Raw genomic sequence first — 16,454 nt, 5'->3', positions numbered from 1 at the left:
AACAATTTTGTCTTAGCTTTGGAATTTGCTAGCCAGAAGTTTTCTAATATCAGAAAGTTATGCTGTATTAGGGAGAGGAGAATAATTACTTCATATGTGTCATTTTCTACTTCTAATTTCTGGTTTTCGTATTTGCAGTAGTAAGAAAGATCTAATACCAGAATGCTTTGAGAATTTAAGTGCACTCTTTTGCTTTGAAATGCCCTTTTGTCCAATAATTTATTTTAAATCAGTATAAAAATGAAGATTGTTCAGTGCCTCTGACTAGAAAGAAGTGGTTCTGATCATTCTTGTCTGCATCTTGGCTTGAGACTCTTTCATGTTTTCCTTAGTGTCTTTTCTGCTTAGTCTTGTAACAGGGCAAGTTGTGTATCATACTTGTGAGTAGCAAGTTGGATTTGATTAAAATTAGTCATCTCATCTTTTAAATTTGTGCTTGAAATGATGCACAGCATTTCACTGTAATTGTGTATTGTTTTGATTTGTGCTTTAACAGTTCAGTCTTCATGTTACATTGATATTTTTGTACTTAAAATTAATTTGTTCTCTTTCAGCAGGTATAATCCTATGTTTCAACTCATACCTTCAATGATAATCTAATATGTTAGTGCAGCAAGCTTTTAAAACCATTTCTGGTGCCAAGCAGAAGTGATGCTGATGTCAACAGAATCTCCCACATCTGATGACTGCACCATTCTTCAGGGATTCCCTGAATGTGAACCCTTTTGACTGTAATTGCAATACCTTCACTCCATTTCATACATAATCACCATCATCTGTCTAATATCTTATGTATGTTCCTTCACCATACTTACATCGCTTTCTTTCTCCTTAAAAATAAATTTATTTTGTCACTGTGCACCTGTATATTGTTGGAAAAACTGTTTTTAGTAATAATGAATTGATATTTCAAGCAGTTTAAAACACCTTGTCAGAGGTAAAAAATTGATTTGAATTGCAAACCCAGTTATACTTAGAGGTACGATGAGCACTTTTTCAGACTACTTTTGCTTATCCAAAGATGTAATTCTCACATAGAACAGGTATAGAGCCTTTTTATACCATTTGTTTTCCTTTGAAAGATGGGAGTCAAATGTTTCATGCAGATAAAAAAAAAGTAGAGTGTGGTTTCATGCAGAGAACATTCTAGCAAATAGTACACTAGAAACAGATACTGCTTATTTCCTCCTGCTGTGGCACAAATTTGGTATAAGGCGTGCAGTGAACTTTCTTCCACTGTAAGAGTGCATATAAGCAGGTGGTTAAGTAATGAATGCTCCTTGAAAGTTGGATAGAACTCAGTTATTTGGGCTTGTATCCCACTGGGGAACTGCTGAACTAATCGAGAAAATCCTTGTCAGAATAGAATTGCACAGCAAACAGGAAGTTTGGTTGTTCCTGCCAGCTGAATTTCTCCTACTGTATGAAGTAGCTTAAATATTAAAATAGTATCATATTAAGAAATTAAACAGCTAATATATTTTAAATACTCTGCATTTGTACTAAACAGGAGAAATTGGGCAATTTGCTAATACTGCATGAAATTGCAGAAAATATCTATTAAATGGAAGTGTTAGGATTTCTGTGCTTCACTGAATGAAATAATCAAAAGTAATGGTGTTTGAACAGATTTTTTTTTTTATTATTTCTGAGTCCCTTGATGGATGTTTTCATTTTCAAATGATGGTGTGGCATTTGGAGAGAAACAGACCCTTGTAACTTCAGTAATTCTGACATATTTGGGCACAAAAGCAAATTATTAAGCTAAAAACATAGAATAAAGGCTACAAGTTTTTTCTCCAAAGATAAGATTTGGGTTTGCTTTGTCAGTCCTTTGTCAAAGGACATCATGTCAATATTATCACGTTATAGACACTTGTCACAGGACATCTATATATTCATTGGAAATAGCTGTTTCATTGATATTTGAAGACTGTAGGTTACTGGAGGAAGAATGCTCTAATTGTCCCATTGGGATGTGAAGGTGATGACTTGGTGTGAATGGAAAAATGAGCGGGACTGACTGACAGATAGTTGGTCTCTTGCAAATTTTTAGTTTGAGAGTGTTTTGTTATAATACTGTGGAAAATTCTGACAAAGCTGGAGCACAGTATTTTGGGGAAGAGTGAAGGGGTTTTTTTTAAATGTGAATTGACGTAAGGTTTTATCTGGAAGTTTTACATTCCTACTAGCCCATTATACTGGTATCCTGGAGATTAAAATATGTGTTCGGCCAATTTAAACTCTGCATAAGCAGACTGATAGTGAATTTTTTTGGTCTTCAACTAAGCTGTCTACCCTGGGAAGTAATGCCTATTGATTCCATAGAAAGTATGCTTTAAGTTTATACTGAATAGGGTTCCTGCTATGGATTTTCTCTCTTTCATGAGATGAACAAACTGAAGTAAACCCCCAGTGATGAGTATGGAAACAAGTCACAGGTGCAAGGCGGTGATAAAATGAATTTGCATTTGAAATATGAGCCGTGTCAGTATTTCATATTATATGAGATCAACATTTATGTTAGATATGAGTAGTGTGTCTCAGATCTGAGGTCATCTTAGATTTGATTTGTTGGACTGTAGAACGGTCTTAACAATTATCATCTGTTATAACATCTATTCATTTACTAACCTTTGATAAGCTGTTATAAATGAAATTCTAATATGGCTGCAATATGTTTATGGTGAAGGAACATGCCTTACCAAAACTTCAATTTCTGCATGTGACAAAAGGTGAAGGACATTGTTCCTTAGTGGCTTGGTACAAAATGAACTTTGCTGTTGAAGAACTTTAGGAGATCTTTTTTGGGCATTGGCTGTCACTTTAATGTTCAGCAATTAAAACTGATTTTAAAAGTTTGCTGTGCTACTGTTATGACTGAAGGTCATAGATTTATTAAATTGTTCTTCATTTAAAACTTGAAGTGTTCTTTTGGTTGAAAATCTAGATAACTTCCATGAACAAAGGCTGGAATTACCAGTATTGAATCTTTACAGATAGTATTGAATCTTTATGAATAATATTGACTATGCAGCATTTTTATTACTTTTGCATGTGTTCAGTGCTTGGTGTTTAGAGGTAAGTATATGAATGGCTAGGTCGCCTGAGAAGAAATTGGTAAATCATTACCCAGGCATTGCCCACATAAAGCTGTTTGTGGTGTTTGTTCCCTGGAAGATTACATGACATAAAGGGGAATGTTGCTGAAGAATGTCTTAATGTTGCAAACTTGAGTAATGATATTGAAAATGTGATGTCAACCTACTACTGGCTTGTCTTACTTAAAGGGATCATATTTGGAAAAAAGCTACATAGTTTTTGTGTCATGATGGGGTAGGAAAAGCCCAAAGATTTTAAGTCAATGTGAAGTAAAAATGTGATTTTTAAAAAAACCTAGTTTTCGGGTTAGTGGCTGGGTTATGCTATGGCAGTGGTCTGCTATGCTTAAGATGGCATATTTATTGTTAAATTTCAAAAATTTATATATTGCATATTCGATACGGTATCACTGCTGCCATTGACTATGTAACCTGTCAAAATCTTTTACAGACTATGTGTCCTGTCTGTTTGGACCGTCTGAAGAATATGATCTTTCTCTGCGGCCATGGAACATGTCAACTTTGTGGAGACCGAATGAGTGAATGCCCTATATGCCGCAAGGCAATTGAACGAAGGATCCTTTTGTATTAAGTAGTGGAACCAGTGTCTTTTATTAGCTTATGAAATAGTAAGGACATTTTGATGATTTAAATCTCCGTCAGTTTGAAAGGCAGTAAAGGGTTCTAATGAAAACATTTCTAATACTGTAGCACAGGTTCATTACATGGTAATTGTTTAAAGACTGTGAACACACCAAATAAGAGAACAGTATTTGAACAGTCAGCTTTTAGCTTTACTCTTAAAAACTATCTAAGCCTGAAGCTAATTTAAAGCAGTCTTTTTTTCATTTTCTTTCTGTCGTCTTCTTTCCCTTAAAGTTTAAAGGGACAATCTTATTTTGATTTCGTTCATGTTTTTTATTGTATGTATCGGGTGTCAAGTGATGTAAGGGGTTTTTTTTATATTGTCAGTTAATAGCAAATATAAATATTTAGGATTTTTTTTGTTTTATGCTTTTCTGGAGAATGTTGAAATTTCCTGTGACAGTTATGATTCACAATAATTTCTGTCTTGAAATATGCAATAATGCAAAATCAATACAAAGTGTATACACAGTAGTAATAAATACACTATTCCCGTAAGATCAGGCCTCAAAATACAATGTTAAGGTAATTCTAACTTTATCATGCTCTTCGTTGCTGAGGATGGGTTGGGAAGCAAACAGTAAAAAGAAAAATCTAGTTTAGAAACATTATGTTCCCAAAACTGCACTTTAGTCTAACAGGTTCAAGCTAACTTAAATAGTGAACAACTTAATTCTGCTAGCCACATAATTTTGTATGGAATTGCTTTTAACTTGACTGAAAAGGAAAACATTCAAGCAATGGGTCAGTTATCCGTTTCAGATGAGTGAGTTTGATCAGTTGTAGAGGAGCATATATATATGTGGGGCCATTTGAAAATTCTGGGTCTATGAATTAGGAAAAACTAGAGATTTTGCAAGATTTCCTCTCTTAAATCAGTTTTATTGTCTCCAGGCAAACAGTGTCAACAGCGAAAGAGGAGATTTAATATTGCTTGTTCATCTAAGTTGGGTGTTAACACCAGAACTTACCTGTGAACATTACTGGGTAATACTGCAAATGAAGATATTGCTGACAGAGCAATGAATTTTGTGAGCCATGCCTAGGTGAGCTGAAGTTGGCTGAAGGAGTTAGCTGTCACTGATGTGACAAAGATGTGTTCCTGACCCCCAAAATGCTGCTCTCAGGAACTGCAAACTATTAACATTTTGATAACAAGTACATCCTTCCATCTTTTTGGATGGGAAAAAAGTATGCTGATTTAAGGATCTCTTCTACCTAAAAGGAATGTGTGCTTACTCCTAAGTGATTCGGCAGTTTTCCGAGTGCATAGTTTATGTAGCCCTTTGCCATTGCGCAGACCTCATTTGGATGTGCTCTTGCAGAACAATAAAGAAATCCATGCTGGAGTCACTTAGGTGCCTTACTTGCAGTTAAGATTAATTTCTCATTTGATTCTCATTGCATATGTCAAAAATGTGGAAAAAGGGATAGTTCAGGGGAAGATCCAAGTAAGGATAAAGGCATAAAATTGTGATCTCTTCAGATAGATTTATCTCAGTCTTTTGAAGTTTATGTTGATATGCCTGAATTGTGCAAGCATTGGCAAAAGTCTTAGAAGAATGTTACTAGTAAACTGTAAAGATAGGTGAACTTTTAACCAGTAAGGTTTAAACACTGAATAGAGTTTTCCAGGAAACAACTACGGTGATATATTGGAAAAATGTATGTAGAGCGGCTTTTAACATAGCAAAGTGATGTAATACACAGCCTTTCTATAGCCACCTTTAATCCTGATCCAGAATTGAAAATGTTCATCATTCTTTTCAGTGATTCAGTAATGATGCAATCTCAATCTGGAGTCAATATAGCAGTCTGTTTTATTTTGTATACTAGTAGTCATCTGTTCTCAGATAATCTGTGTATCTGTCTTCTTGGCCAAATGAAATAGCCCTCCCTTTCCTTGCTTCTTGGGTCCCTATTCTAAAATATCAAAATTTCAAGGAGCTTTGGAAAGTTTTTGATACAAGGGTGTTTTTCAGTTCAGCATTTCACTTAAGCTCTGAGTGCACCTGAGCGTTCACTGCAATTTTCATTTGGCCAATATGCATGTCACTAAGTCGGACTTTTTGTACCGTATTTGACAGCTGAACTTTTTATGGTAGGCTTCAGTTTCCTGTCAGTCTTCCTTTAAAAATAATTTTATAATAGGATGTGCCATTTGACAATCCATTCTGAGTTTTAGCCTGTAGTGCATCAGATCTGTACCTCGGTTTCCTCTGGCTCTGGTAGACATATTTTGAATACTGTGTCCTATTTATTCTTCAAGGGGATGTCTATAAACTGTTGTCAGTACAAAGGCAGGGTGGATTTCTTCTTGATAATGCAGCTCAAAACTGAAACCTCAGTATAGCAGTTGGCATTTTCCTAATTCTTTTTCACTGGAAAAAGCCAGAATTACTTGAAACTATTCCAACTTATCATCAATTGAATAATTCAGCTGAGTAAGGACTTATCTAAAGCATCCTGGGTGGGAAACTGGAGTTGAATGTTAAATACTCCTTGTCTGCGGGAGGCACATATTGTAGCATAGATAGGTAAGTCCTCTCTTAGGCTTGTACTTTTCAACAGAGAAGTGTAAGTGACTTTATAACACTCTTAATACTTGGATGCCATCACAGTCTATGGAAATAGAGACAATGACTGAAGGTATTGCTATAGGAGCAGCTGTAGTCTTCTACACTGTAGTCAAAACAGATGTATGTGACTGCATACAAGTTTGTGATTGGACTCATTTGCCAATGTTGTGTGCCAGTTGAAATTAAAGTATGTCAACTTGATGCTATTCTGGTGCCATGAGAAACAGCTGAATTAGAAAAACTAAGTAAGCTAACAAACATGCTTGTATTATTAATATAGGCCTCTTATTAACAAGTGGAAGAGCGGTATGTTGTATTTGGAAGGCTACACAGTGCTTGCCTTTCAAAAAACTTAATGAGGAAAAATGTTTGCAAATCCAGCATCATTTATGGAAATAGATATTTAGATTCACACACTGTGTTTGGATTCTGATGTAGAAGGTGAACTAGTGGTGTTGAGGAAGCGAGTAAGTTTATTTCACTCAGTTCAGTGTGGTATCATCTGTGCAACATGCACAGAGTGCAAATGTTTAATTGGATAATGCTTAAATAATCGAAGGATGAAAAACAGAAGCTCAGTTGGAAGCCAAAGGAGATCATAACAGGTAGGAGAGTTGAGGATATGTCATCGTGCCTCTGTCTTCAGCAAAAGATGAAAGTGTAAATCTCATTATTATTATCGTCACTAGTATTAGGAAGCAAAGTGAAAATGAGAGAACAATCAGTAAGGCATTTATCTCTAATGTACTGTAAAATCATAAAATGTAAGAGTTGCAAGCTTTGTTTATTATGATTATCCCCCAGTATTTAATAGCAGTTTTGAAATGAAATTTAATTAAATATCTCAGTTTGTTTCTTTAAACAATCAAGAAGGTACCTAATAATATATATTGTTCAGGTGTGAGGTATGCTCAGATGTTTAAGTAAAATACTTTTCATTTTTTTCCGTTTAGTAAAATACATAAACAGTCACATTAGTACACAGTGATTTAAAGTACAAAGACAACCTAAGAGGCTAACAGAATATGCTCAATAGTTGTAGCTTGTTAATTTCTGTATAACTATGTTTGACTTTTTTTCCCCAGACCTACTGTCTATCACTTACTATACCCCAAGCTCATATGGCACTTCTCAAAATTTGGGCTATTATTACCTACTCTCCATTTGTTGAAATACTGCGTACTTGTATGTTGGGGTTTGGAGGAATCCCTTTTTGCTGAAGTGGATACTGAAAATTACACTAGCAAGAGAATAAAAAGTTACTTTGTAAATGTGAAAGTTTGATTAGGAGGTGGTGTTCTTAACTTGGACTGGGTGAGGATATAGCAGATTTGCACAAGTACTTGTGCCTTGTTAGCATAGTCTTACAATCGGTATTTTAGCTTCTTTTAAAGACGTGAGATGGTCTTTTAAAATAATCTGATTTAAGTACTTATTGTGTAGATATTTTCTAGAGATGAAGTTTTATGTATGCCTAATTTTTAGCAGTATTAATTGCAGTTTGTGTAAACACTAAATTGTTTGAAGAAGCTACTTTGAGCTAGTGATCTAAGCTTCCTCTACAAAATTAAATGTCGGAAACTTAATTTGAATCTTCCAGTAGCAGCTGGTGAACCGAAGAGCCTATCCTGTTCTTTGTGCTGCATGGGTCAAGTTAGCACTTAAAAAAACCCAACAACACTACAGCCTAACTTTTAGCAGTGCTACCTCCTTTCTGTCAAAGTACTGAATTCTTCTCTAGTTGTTCTTTTTCTTTGGGAAGGGATGGGGAACACAGCAGTTTTGTTTTGCTTCATCAGTTTTGATGTCTGAATACATTGCAAAGGTTTTTTACTGACTGTATAAATTACGTACAATAGAAGTGTGTGATTTGCCACAATGTACATTGTATATCATTCTTGCGTAAGTTGCTGGAATTCGTATTATTGTCTTTTTATGCATTTCATAACTTGTTTGTGTCGACAAAGCAAAACTGTTATCTGCAGAAGTTTTAGGATGTGCCATTTTTATAGTTAAGCCTGTGGTAAATACGAAAGTTCTGACTCAGGGCTTTTTAACAACTTAAACATGTTCACAATATTCTTCAGCACATCTTGGAGAATATTAGAGATTTAATGACTGTACAGTGCCTTGATAGAACTGTTGAACGGGCAGCAGCCATAGAGTCCTTACAGAATGCAAGTATCTTTTGAATCCAGTTAATGCGTTGATGTTAATATAATTGTAATACCCCGCCATGGATTTATAAACTTGTATATACTTTCTGTAAAGGAAAATCGGCAAATTTAGGTATTGTTAAGCTTTCTGAGAATTGTTTGTTGCACCAGTCATGGGGATCTGAAGGGCATAGTATTCAAATTTACAGAAGCAGCATTTGTGGCTAAGACAGCTGATAAAATGTTCTGTATGTGACATTTTTAGTGTGAGGGGAGAGGTCATTGTATAAACAAAAGTGTAAAAATACGCGCTTTACTCTGGCCCAGTAAGTCTTTTATAAGAGAGAGAGAGAAATAATTGGCAACAAATCTGTATGTTTGCATGCCGTTTCATAGTTACAAAACTTTAAGTCTCATTTTGACCTTCTAGGAAATACTTTCTTTGTCCCAAGCTTAGTGTCTTTATGAATGCAAACTATTCATATTAGAAAACTTGGTTTTACTGAACCACAGGAACGTTTTTGCTTTTGCTAAAACCATCTCTGTATTTTCAGTAAATTGTAGATTTTGACATAACTGTTTATTGGAGAAAGTTAAGGTTGTCTGTGTGAATGTAGTGGTTTTCTGTATGCAGATAGCATTATATAATTGCTTTCATTAAAACTGCTTAGCAAGGTCTAAGCTTTTCAAAGGAAATGCTAATGTACTGTATGGTTAATAAAACTTATTATATAAGATGTATACTGACTTTTTCAAAAGCTTTGGTTTAAGTGTAATTGAACTGAATTAATACTGATTTTTGCACACACATCATTGGGAAGGGAGTGGTGGCTCATTTGACTTCCTCCTTCTTAGTTGTAATGATGTTAGATGTCACCACAGAATTAGAAAATTGTATACCTGAACAGATGTTTGGTAACTCTGTTAGTTGTTGACATATAATGCTTAAAAGCACACTAGACTTTGCAATCCAAACTTCAAAAAACTCTGGTTCTTTATAATGTGTCCCTGAAGAGTGAGTTTCCAGCAACATCAGAAATGCTGTGTGCCTTTGAATCTCCCAGATACTCACATACTGTTTAAGCAGCACAGCAGAAGTATGAAGGGTAGATTATGTTGTAACAACAAAAAGGTTGATTTCAAATTTTATCTATGGCATATGTGCAAATTTTTCTGTAAATATGCAGTTCATAATACTGATTAGAGCTGCTGTTAAGTTATGTTAGGCTCCAGGTTTACTTATAATTGAAAGGCCTTTACAGATCTGGCTACGTGAATGTGATCATTTAAAAATCTCCTGCCAGATACAGTAACTCCCATATTCTGAGACAACAGTTGCTGCATCATTGTTTATATTTTTAGGATTCAATTTAATGGGTGCATTAAAAAAAAAAAATGTAATGAAAGGCAACAAAAGCAACCAGACTTTAATGGCTTAGTGTTTTAATTTATCATAGTGTACAGGTGAAAAATGAGTTAACAGAATAAAAAGTTTGTTGCTCTCTTTCTCAGTTTTTCATTTTTCAAGATTTCTTCTTTGGTTTATATGACAGGTCTACATGAAAACATAGTATTTTCAGATATCTTTTTTTAACTTTTTCTTTGAAAACAGTTGATGTGAATTGTTAAAATACTTTTTAAATAGCCACTTGTTCTTTGCTTTGGGACTTACAAGCAGTTCACATACTTCTCCGTACCTGTTAATTGAAAGTGATGGGAACAGCATTGGCATAGGTTTAAGACTTGGTCTCTGTGGTCTCTAGGGTTTCAGCACCTAACGTTGGTCACAATGGAAGCTGCTGTCTTTGCTTGTGTTTGATATTGATGTTTTTAGATTTTGAGAAGACTGCTTCATACTGTACAGTATAATTCATATAATACTTTATAAACACTGTATAATATAATCTCTGTATAACGCACTTTGCTGTTCTAATTCCAGCTTATCCAATATGCAGCCATCTGTTTGTGACGGGGATGATGAAACTCCATGGAGATTTCCTTTGGATTTGACATTTAGTTAAATGCAGAGGGTGGTTCTTCATGGGTATACTCTGTTTTATTTAGGGAAGAAAAATTAGCAGCAGTATTTGAATAAAAAGTGATAGCCTTCCTTTTCAGACTTGGTTTTCCACAATACGGAAAGGTAATTTCAGTTAGTCGGAAACAATATTGTTGAAGATCTTGTTCTTGTGCTTTGTGCCGTCCTGTTCAAGTCAACAAAGTAGCAGGCATTGGAAAGCTTTTACTTTAAAGAATAAAGCTTATCAGCTGTTCTTGGTGCTTATGAAAAGGTTTTGGCTGAAAATTACTTTAGGGATTTAAATACTTTGTTCCCTGTGCAGTAATGAGAGTAGTATGTCCAGGCTCTCCAGGAGATACAAAGTACTCTTTTTTTAAAAGCAGTCTTTAGAGAGTGATGCTATGATGGATTGCAATAGTTTAAATTACATTAGAAATCAAGAACTGTGAGAGCTGATAATGTATAAATTTTATTCTGTAACAATGCAAGACTTTAGTTATAGGAAATTTAGTGCAAAATCTGTTTCTTACAGTTAGGATTTGTTGGGGCTTACTTCACTGCCCTAAAGAAGTTAATACAAAACTTAATTTCTGCAAAATTGCCTAAAATCAGGCAAATACACTTGTGAGACTATACTGACCCCTTGCAACACTATAACACCATTTCACTAATTTTTCCTTAAAAATAAATCTGAGGGAGGTAAGTAGATAAACTTAAACCTGAGCTGATTTCCCCAGCGACGCTTATGCATGTTAAAATGTATGAGTATTTCTTCCACAAGGGGTCAGTAGCACCTTCCATTTGTGGCAAGTTTTTTGTCGTATAAGCACAAAGCAAACAAGGAATAAGGATAATGATGATTGCATTAATATGTGGGTGGACCAGACCTCACTTGTCCCCTTCTTCAAGCAGGCTAAGTATAATTAGCTTATTTGCTGACTTCAGTAAGCACCATATTCTATCCTCTGACTCTCATGTGACATGAACATTGCTACTATTGATTAGGGCAAAGTTCCAGTGGAGTGTTTACCTTTAGCTCTAGTTGAAAGTATTCATTTAGTCTAGCTTTTTTTCAAAAGCATGCAGTTGGAGCAGATAAACTATATGAGAGAGCTTGTCCAGCAGGCAGGGGAAAAGAATTCTTGTATGAGTGTCCCACATATTCTTAACGATAACCACAGTCTCCCTAGATGGCTAGAGCTGATTAATATTTTCCACCCTATAGTAACACAGCTTATAGTTAAATATGCTTTGAACCCCCCTATCAGTCTGCTCAGTGGAAGGAATGTTCAGCTTCCCTGAGTATGCAAGTTACCTGGAGACAGAAGTTTGAAGTAACTCGTTATCTTTCTACCAAGAGGCTGAACAGACCAGACAGTTATTCCCTAGACAAAAATTTCCAACCCTTGTACCAAAGTCATATTTCACAAATAGGAATCTAAGTATGGTCAGTGTCATCCAGGTTGGCACAGGTTCTTACTTATGCTTGCTGAATTAACAAGGGACCTTCCTTACCTTCATGTTTGCAACTCTTGTCATTCTCTGCTTCGCATCTGTTACGGTTTTTGTGTTTCAAATCTTCGGTGCTTCTGTCCCTCACTACTTAAGTCCTCCCTTTCAATTCTTTGTGTCTGTTTTTTTGATAGCAGAACTGTCGCTTCTTTCTTGATGTGTCCTTTCTCAATGTAGTGCTTTCCTTGACTCATTAAAATTAATCCCCATTACACTGAAGTTGGCACAGTGCCTTTGCATAAGCAGAGTGGGGCCTTATCCTTGTGTCTGACTCCACTCTTAATTGCATATACCAATAGGAGGAATTCCTGAAGTCAGTCTTAGCAAAATTTCATGTTAATTTATCAACAAGCCTTATTTCTCTATATTGGCAGTATGAGAAAGTTTGTGGCTACCACGTAGGTGGTAGCGGTAGGGTAGAGGTACTTCTTTTGGTCTAGTTACAACTGTTCTCGACCATATGAGGAAAATCAGGAACAAGTAAATGTTTTGGGGTGTGTTTTTTTTTTTCCCATAGGCTGCCTGAAATTTCTATTGTTACCATATCTCAGATTCAGTTTTTGGTGAAAAGGAACTTGCCAGAGAAACTCACTGTGGATGGAAGTTACTGCCTCCTAGTCGTGTGTATCTTGCCCATCTAAGTTGCCCGGAGGAAGTCTGCTCAGATCAGTAGGATTGCTTGCAAGAGCATGGGTTGTTTGCAAAGAGAAAGTTTCTGTTGTTGGGCTTCTTGCTGCCTCCATAGAGAAGTATGAAAAAGTTCTACCTCTTTGGATAAAGTAAATCTGAAACCATGTTCCAAGTAATGCCCTTCCTACTAAGATTTCATAATCCCTACTGCTTATATGATCATAAGGTGTCTTGTGATACTCTGTATGAAAGCTATATAAAATAAACAGCAATTATACAGCATTTATTTCCCAATGGGCATGTTATATAGTTTGTTGGTTTTGAAATACAATGCTGTCATTCTTCCTCTCTTCTTCCTTCTTTGCGATGGGACCTGTAAAGTAAAGACTACTTCAGATGTCTGTAGACAAGGCTGCTTTTCCTAACACAAAGGATTTAGTTAAGCTGTTTCTAGTATTGCCTTACAATCCAAAGCACCAAGCCCAAGGTTTTTGACTATATTTGTCTGATCTATAGCACAGGGCACTTAAAGCACCTAATTCATATTATTCTTGGGTTTCGGTCAGGACATTCTGATTCTATTTAAGGCTGGGAGTCTTCATGTAACTTGTCCTCTGAAACTATTCTCCCACTACTTCATATGGAGGGCATAGAGCCTAGAAGCACTTCACGCCTTCTTGTTGGGATAGAAAGTGTGTTAGAATAAGGATGTGGAGAAACCTAAAACTAAACTGCAGTCATAGGCCTAATTCTTAGGAATTTTGTGAGGAGAGAAACTCAGATGGCAAAATTGACTGTGAGCAGAGTGGTCTCTTGAAGTTGAAGAGCTTTAAATTCTTCTGTTCCCTCTCCTGAGAGCTTGTATCATGGATACGTTGAGTCCTTCTGGAACCCTGCCATCTCCTTTGTCTTGCATGTCCCACCACCGTGGATAGGTCCCTCCACACCAAGCCTCCCTGGAGTAATGTGTCCTAGAGTTAAACTGGAACTATTCCACATGTGGAGAAAGTGTGGGAGGTACAAGTCCCTGATGCAGAAGTTATGGATCTGCTGTTCTACCTAATACAACTCTGTTCCCATGACACACACAAAAGGATGCGAAGGAGTAAGTGATCTTGACTTGGATTTACTGTGAACTGTGTGTGCCTGCAAACAGGCAGCAGTGTAAAAAAAGCTACTGCAGATCAACTGCTCAGTAATTAGCTGTGTGAGGTGCTTACCCTGCAGCAGGCAGTAGTTGGAGGCCACTTACACTTTTAAAGTGGTGTGGCCAAGTAGGGTTGAGTAGGCCAAGCCCTCTGGGCATCTACTTACCCATGAAGCAATGTCAGCTCAGGACAAGTAGCATGGAAATGAATTAGATATGAAAAGCATATCTTCATTAACGAGATTGGGATACCACACGTTTAATTTTAGGCTTTATCTGCTGTGCTGAATCAAATGGTGACACCAAGATTTGGCAAGCCGTTGTTGAGCACTCCAGGAAAAGTTAGTCACGGGCTGATTTCCTAGTTTTGCTTTTGCAGGAGTTTCTCAACTTTGAGGAGGTAGTCAAATAGTCTTCAGAAAAGAAAAAAAGCATCTAGACAGGAGGATTTAGCAAGGGAAGTATCTTCCCCTCCACACACACTTCTGGATGGGATCTGTGCCTAGTTTTTATTTCCTTTGCCAATTTATTTCCTTAGCCAAAAATGCTGCTGTAATTGCTACTTGCTGTCTGGATTGGCTGAAATCAAGCATATATCCCACATGTCTGTCCCATCTGTTCCCCACCACCACCCTACCTCTCCCCAGAACATTCTGGAGGGCGTGAGGATGTGCTTGTTGGGTTATAGGAGAACTAGTGTTAACTTTCCAGGACAAGGTAAGGACTTTATTCTGTAACGTTGATTTGGTTTGGTCTTTTTCTTTCTGTCCATCTTCAATTATCAAATGTAGGGCTGCCTTACTTTTTTCAAATGGCATGTAGTTTTGAGACAAATCAATGGGGGCATCACTGCTGTGCCTGGAATTCTTGGATTTGGCCCGTCCTTTCCCTCAAAATTAGGCCTGATTGTTTTATCAGGTGTTTAACCATTAAGCTAGCCAGCTCGAGTGCGCATAGGAATATTAATAGAGGTGGCCTGGAGCCGGCAGGTTTCTCTGGGGAAGATAGGTAAGGGCTTAGCATATCCTAGGTTAAGCTCTTCTCTGTCATGGACAAATGCGAACTTGGGCAATGCTATGTGAACTGCAGCGTTACACTTTTGCTTGAATGGTAGGTGTAGCTTAAGACGTCTTCATGGCGCGATACCCTGTCAGTGGTAGCTAGCAGCGAGAGCTGAAGTGCTGCGCACCCATGATAACATAATATTCTTTGTAAGTTAATACATCTGGCTTTTCTTGAAGGGTAGCTAACCTGAGAGGAGGTCAGTAGTACCGCAGAGAACCCGGACATAGACCACCGCATGGTGCTCGGTAGACTTGCCCCAAAACTCTAGAACAAGGCTGCTAAGCAGGTGTGTGTATCCTTGGAGTCGTTGTCAGCGGGTTAGAAACAAGGGTATCTAAAAGGCACCAACTTTCAATCTCTGTGTGAAAGTGTCTCTCCCCACACTTTATTATTTCCTCCTGATACAGAAAGAACATCTGAAGGAAGAAAGGAAGCTAACAAGCCTAGCTTATTTTGCTACGAACCATGTACATGCAGCACTGGAGACCTCTGTAGATATCTGTGACTCTGGATGGGGGGAAGGAGAAGGGGGAGAGGGGGGAGGAGAGAGAGGTCTTTAATGATGTGTTAGGTTATTGATGGAATTTCCAACCCAGAGGAGAACTGCCTGCCTCAGAGCTGAGGTGGGTAATGTTACCCACTGTAACTGCTTGCTTGTGCATAGTTAATTTTTATTTTATTGTTCAGGTCAAAGATAAGCTGGTGGCTCTGTTAAGTGTAGTGGCTATCTGGGAAGAGCAGTGTGGTTCTGCTGAGCACAGCTGCCAAAACCGGAGCGAGCCAAGGGAGAGCGGTTCTTTCGTCGGGGACAGAAATGTGGTCTGACACAGCTTTCTTATCAAAGGGAAGGATTTTTCACCTCAGGAGGAAGTTTGGCTGGGAAGGCTTTGGATAACATTTCTCTTTTTTTTTCAGCTCTGCGGGAAGTCCTATATATATGTGTTTTCCATGAATATAATAGTTCTGCTTCTGACCCTCCTCTGGAGAGAACGTTAGTGGCCGTAGTTGTGGGGAAATAACATAAAGTTGACTAAAATGCTTTTAGTCTGAGTAAGTCGGCAAACACACCTTGCGTGCTCACAGCCAGGAGCCATTTCCTCTTGGCTGATGCCATAGAGCAAGCAAAAAGTAGTTCTCTTTTTTTTTTTCCTGTTTTTTTTTCAAGTATTTCTGAAGTTTCCCTTGATCCTTTCCAAGCCATCAGGTTGTAGTTAAATTGAAAGCCTAGCCTTTTCTTTTGGTGAACATGTTGTGTAATAGGAGATCTTTTTTTTTTTTGTGTTCCAACTTAAACTTGGATAATTTTGTTTAAACATTAAGAATCTACATGTGTTACAGAGAAATTGCTCTAATAAAGTTGAAGAAACAAGTCGTCTTCTACTTGAGGCCATTAGGCTGGGATTTGTTGGATTTGGTTTCTGTGGGTTTCCTGTGAGTCTTTACTCAAGTCACTTAGTTCTGTTTCCCCTCTTTCCTATGTGTGAAATGAGAAAAATACTACTTGGGGTTACCAGAAGAACTCTGATGTATGCAAAGCAGCACATAAAACATAAATAAGGTCCTGAGTAGCTAAAATGCCTCCCCTGCCAGCCAGGCGTG

General features: G+C 37.2%; 1 protein-coding gene across 8 annotated transcripts in view; it reads left to right on the top strand.

Annotated features, from left to right (window-relative positions):
* MIB1 (MIB E3 ubiquitin protein ligase 1) overlaps positions 1–9,986 on the top strand; it is an 86,428-nt gene extending 76,442 nt beyond the window's left edge. For 6 of the 8 annotated variants that reach the window (XM_075141996.1, XM_075141995.1, XM_075141994.1 and 3 more), the window contains one exon: positions 3,553–9,986. In XM_075141996.1, the coding sequence (XP_074998097.1) occupies positions 3,553–3,693 (141 nt within the window). In that variant the 3' untranslated portion in view covers positions 3,694–9,986. Of the gene's footprint in view, positions 1–554; positions 875–3,552 lie in introns of those variants that run through there. The other 2 variants (XM_075141998.1, XM_075141997.1) reach the window with 2 other exon arrangements.
* The last annotated feature ends 6,468 nt before the right edge of the window (positions 9,987–16,454 follow it).

This window comes from Calonectris borealis, chromosome 2 (assembly GCF_964195595.1).
Source record: "Calonectris borealis chromosome 2, bCalBor7.hap1.2, whole genome shotgun sequence".
In the NCBI taxonomy this organism is placed as follows: domain Eukaryota; kingdom Metazoa; phylum Chordata; class Aves; order Procellariiformes; family Procellariidae; genus Calonectris; species Calonectris borealis.
Note: the sequence above shows the minus strand (reverse complement) of the source record. Positions and strands in the feature narration are given on the sequence as shown.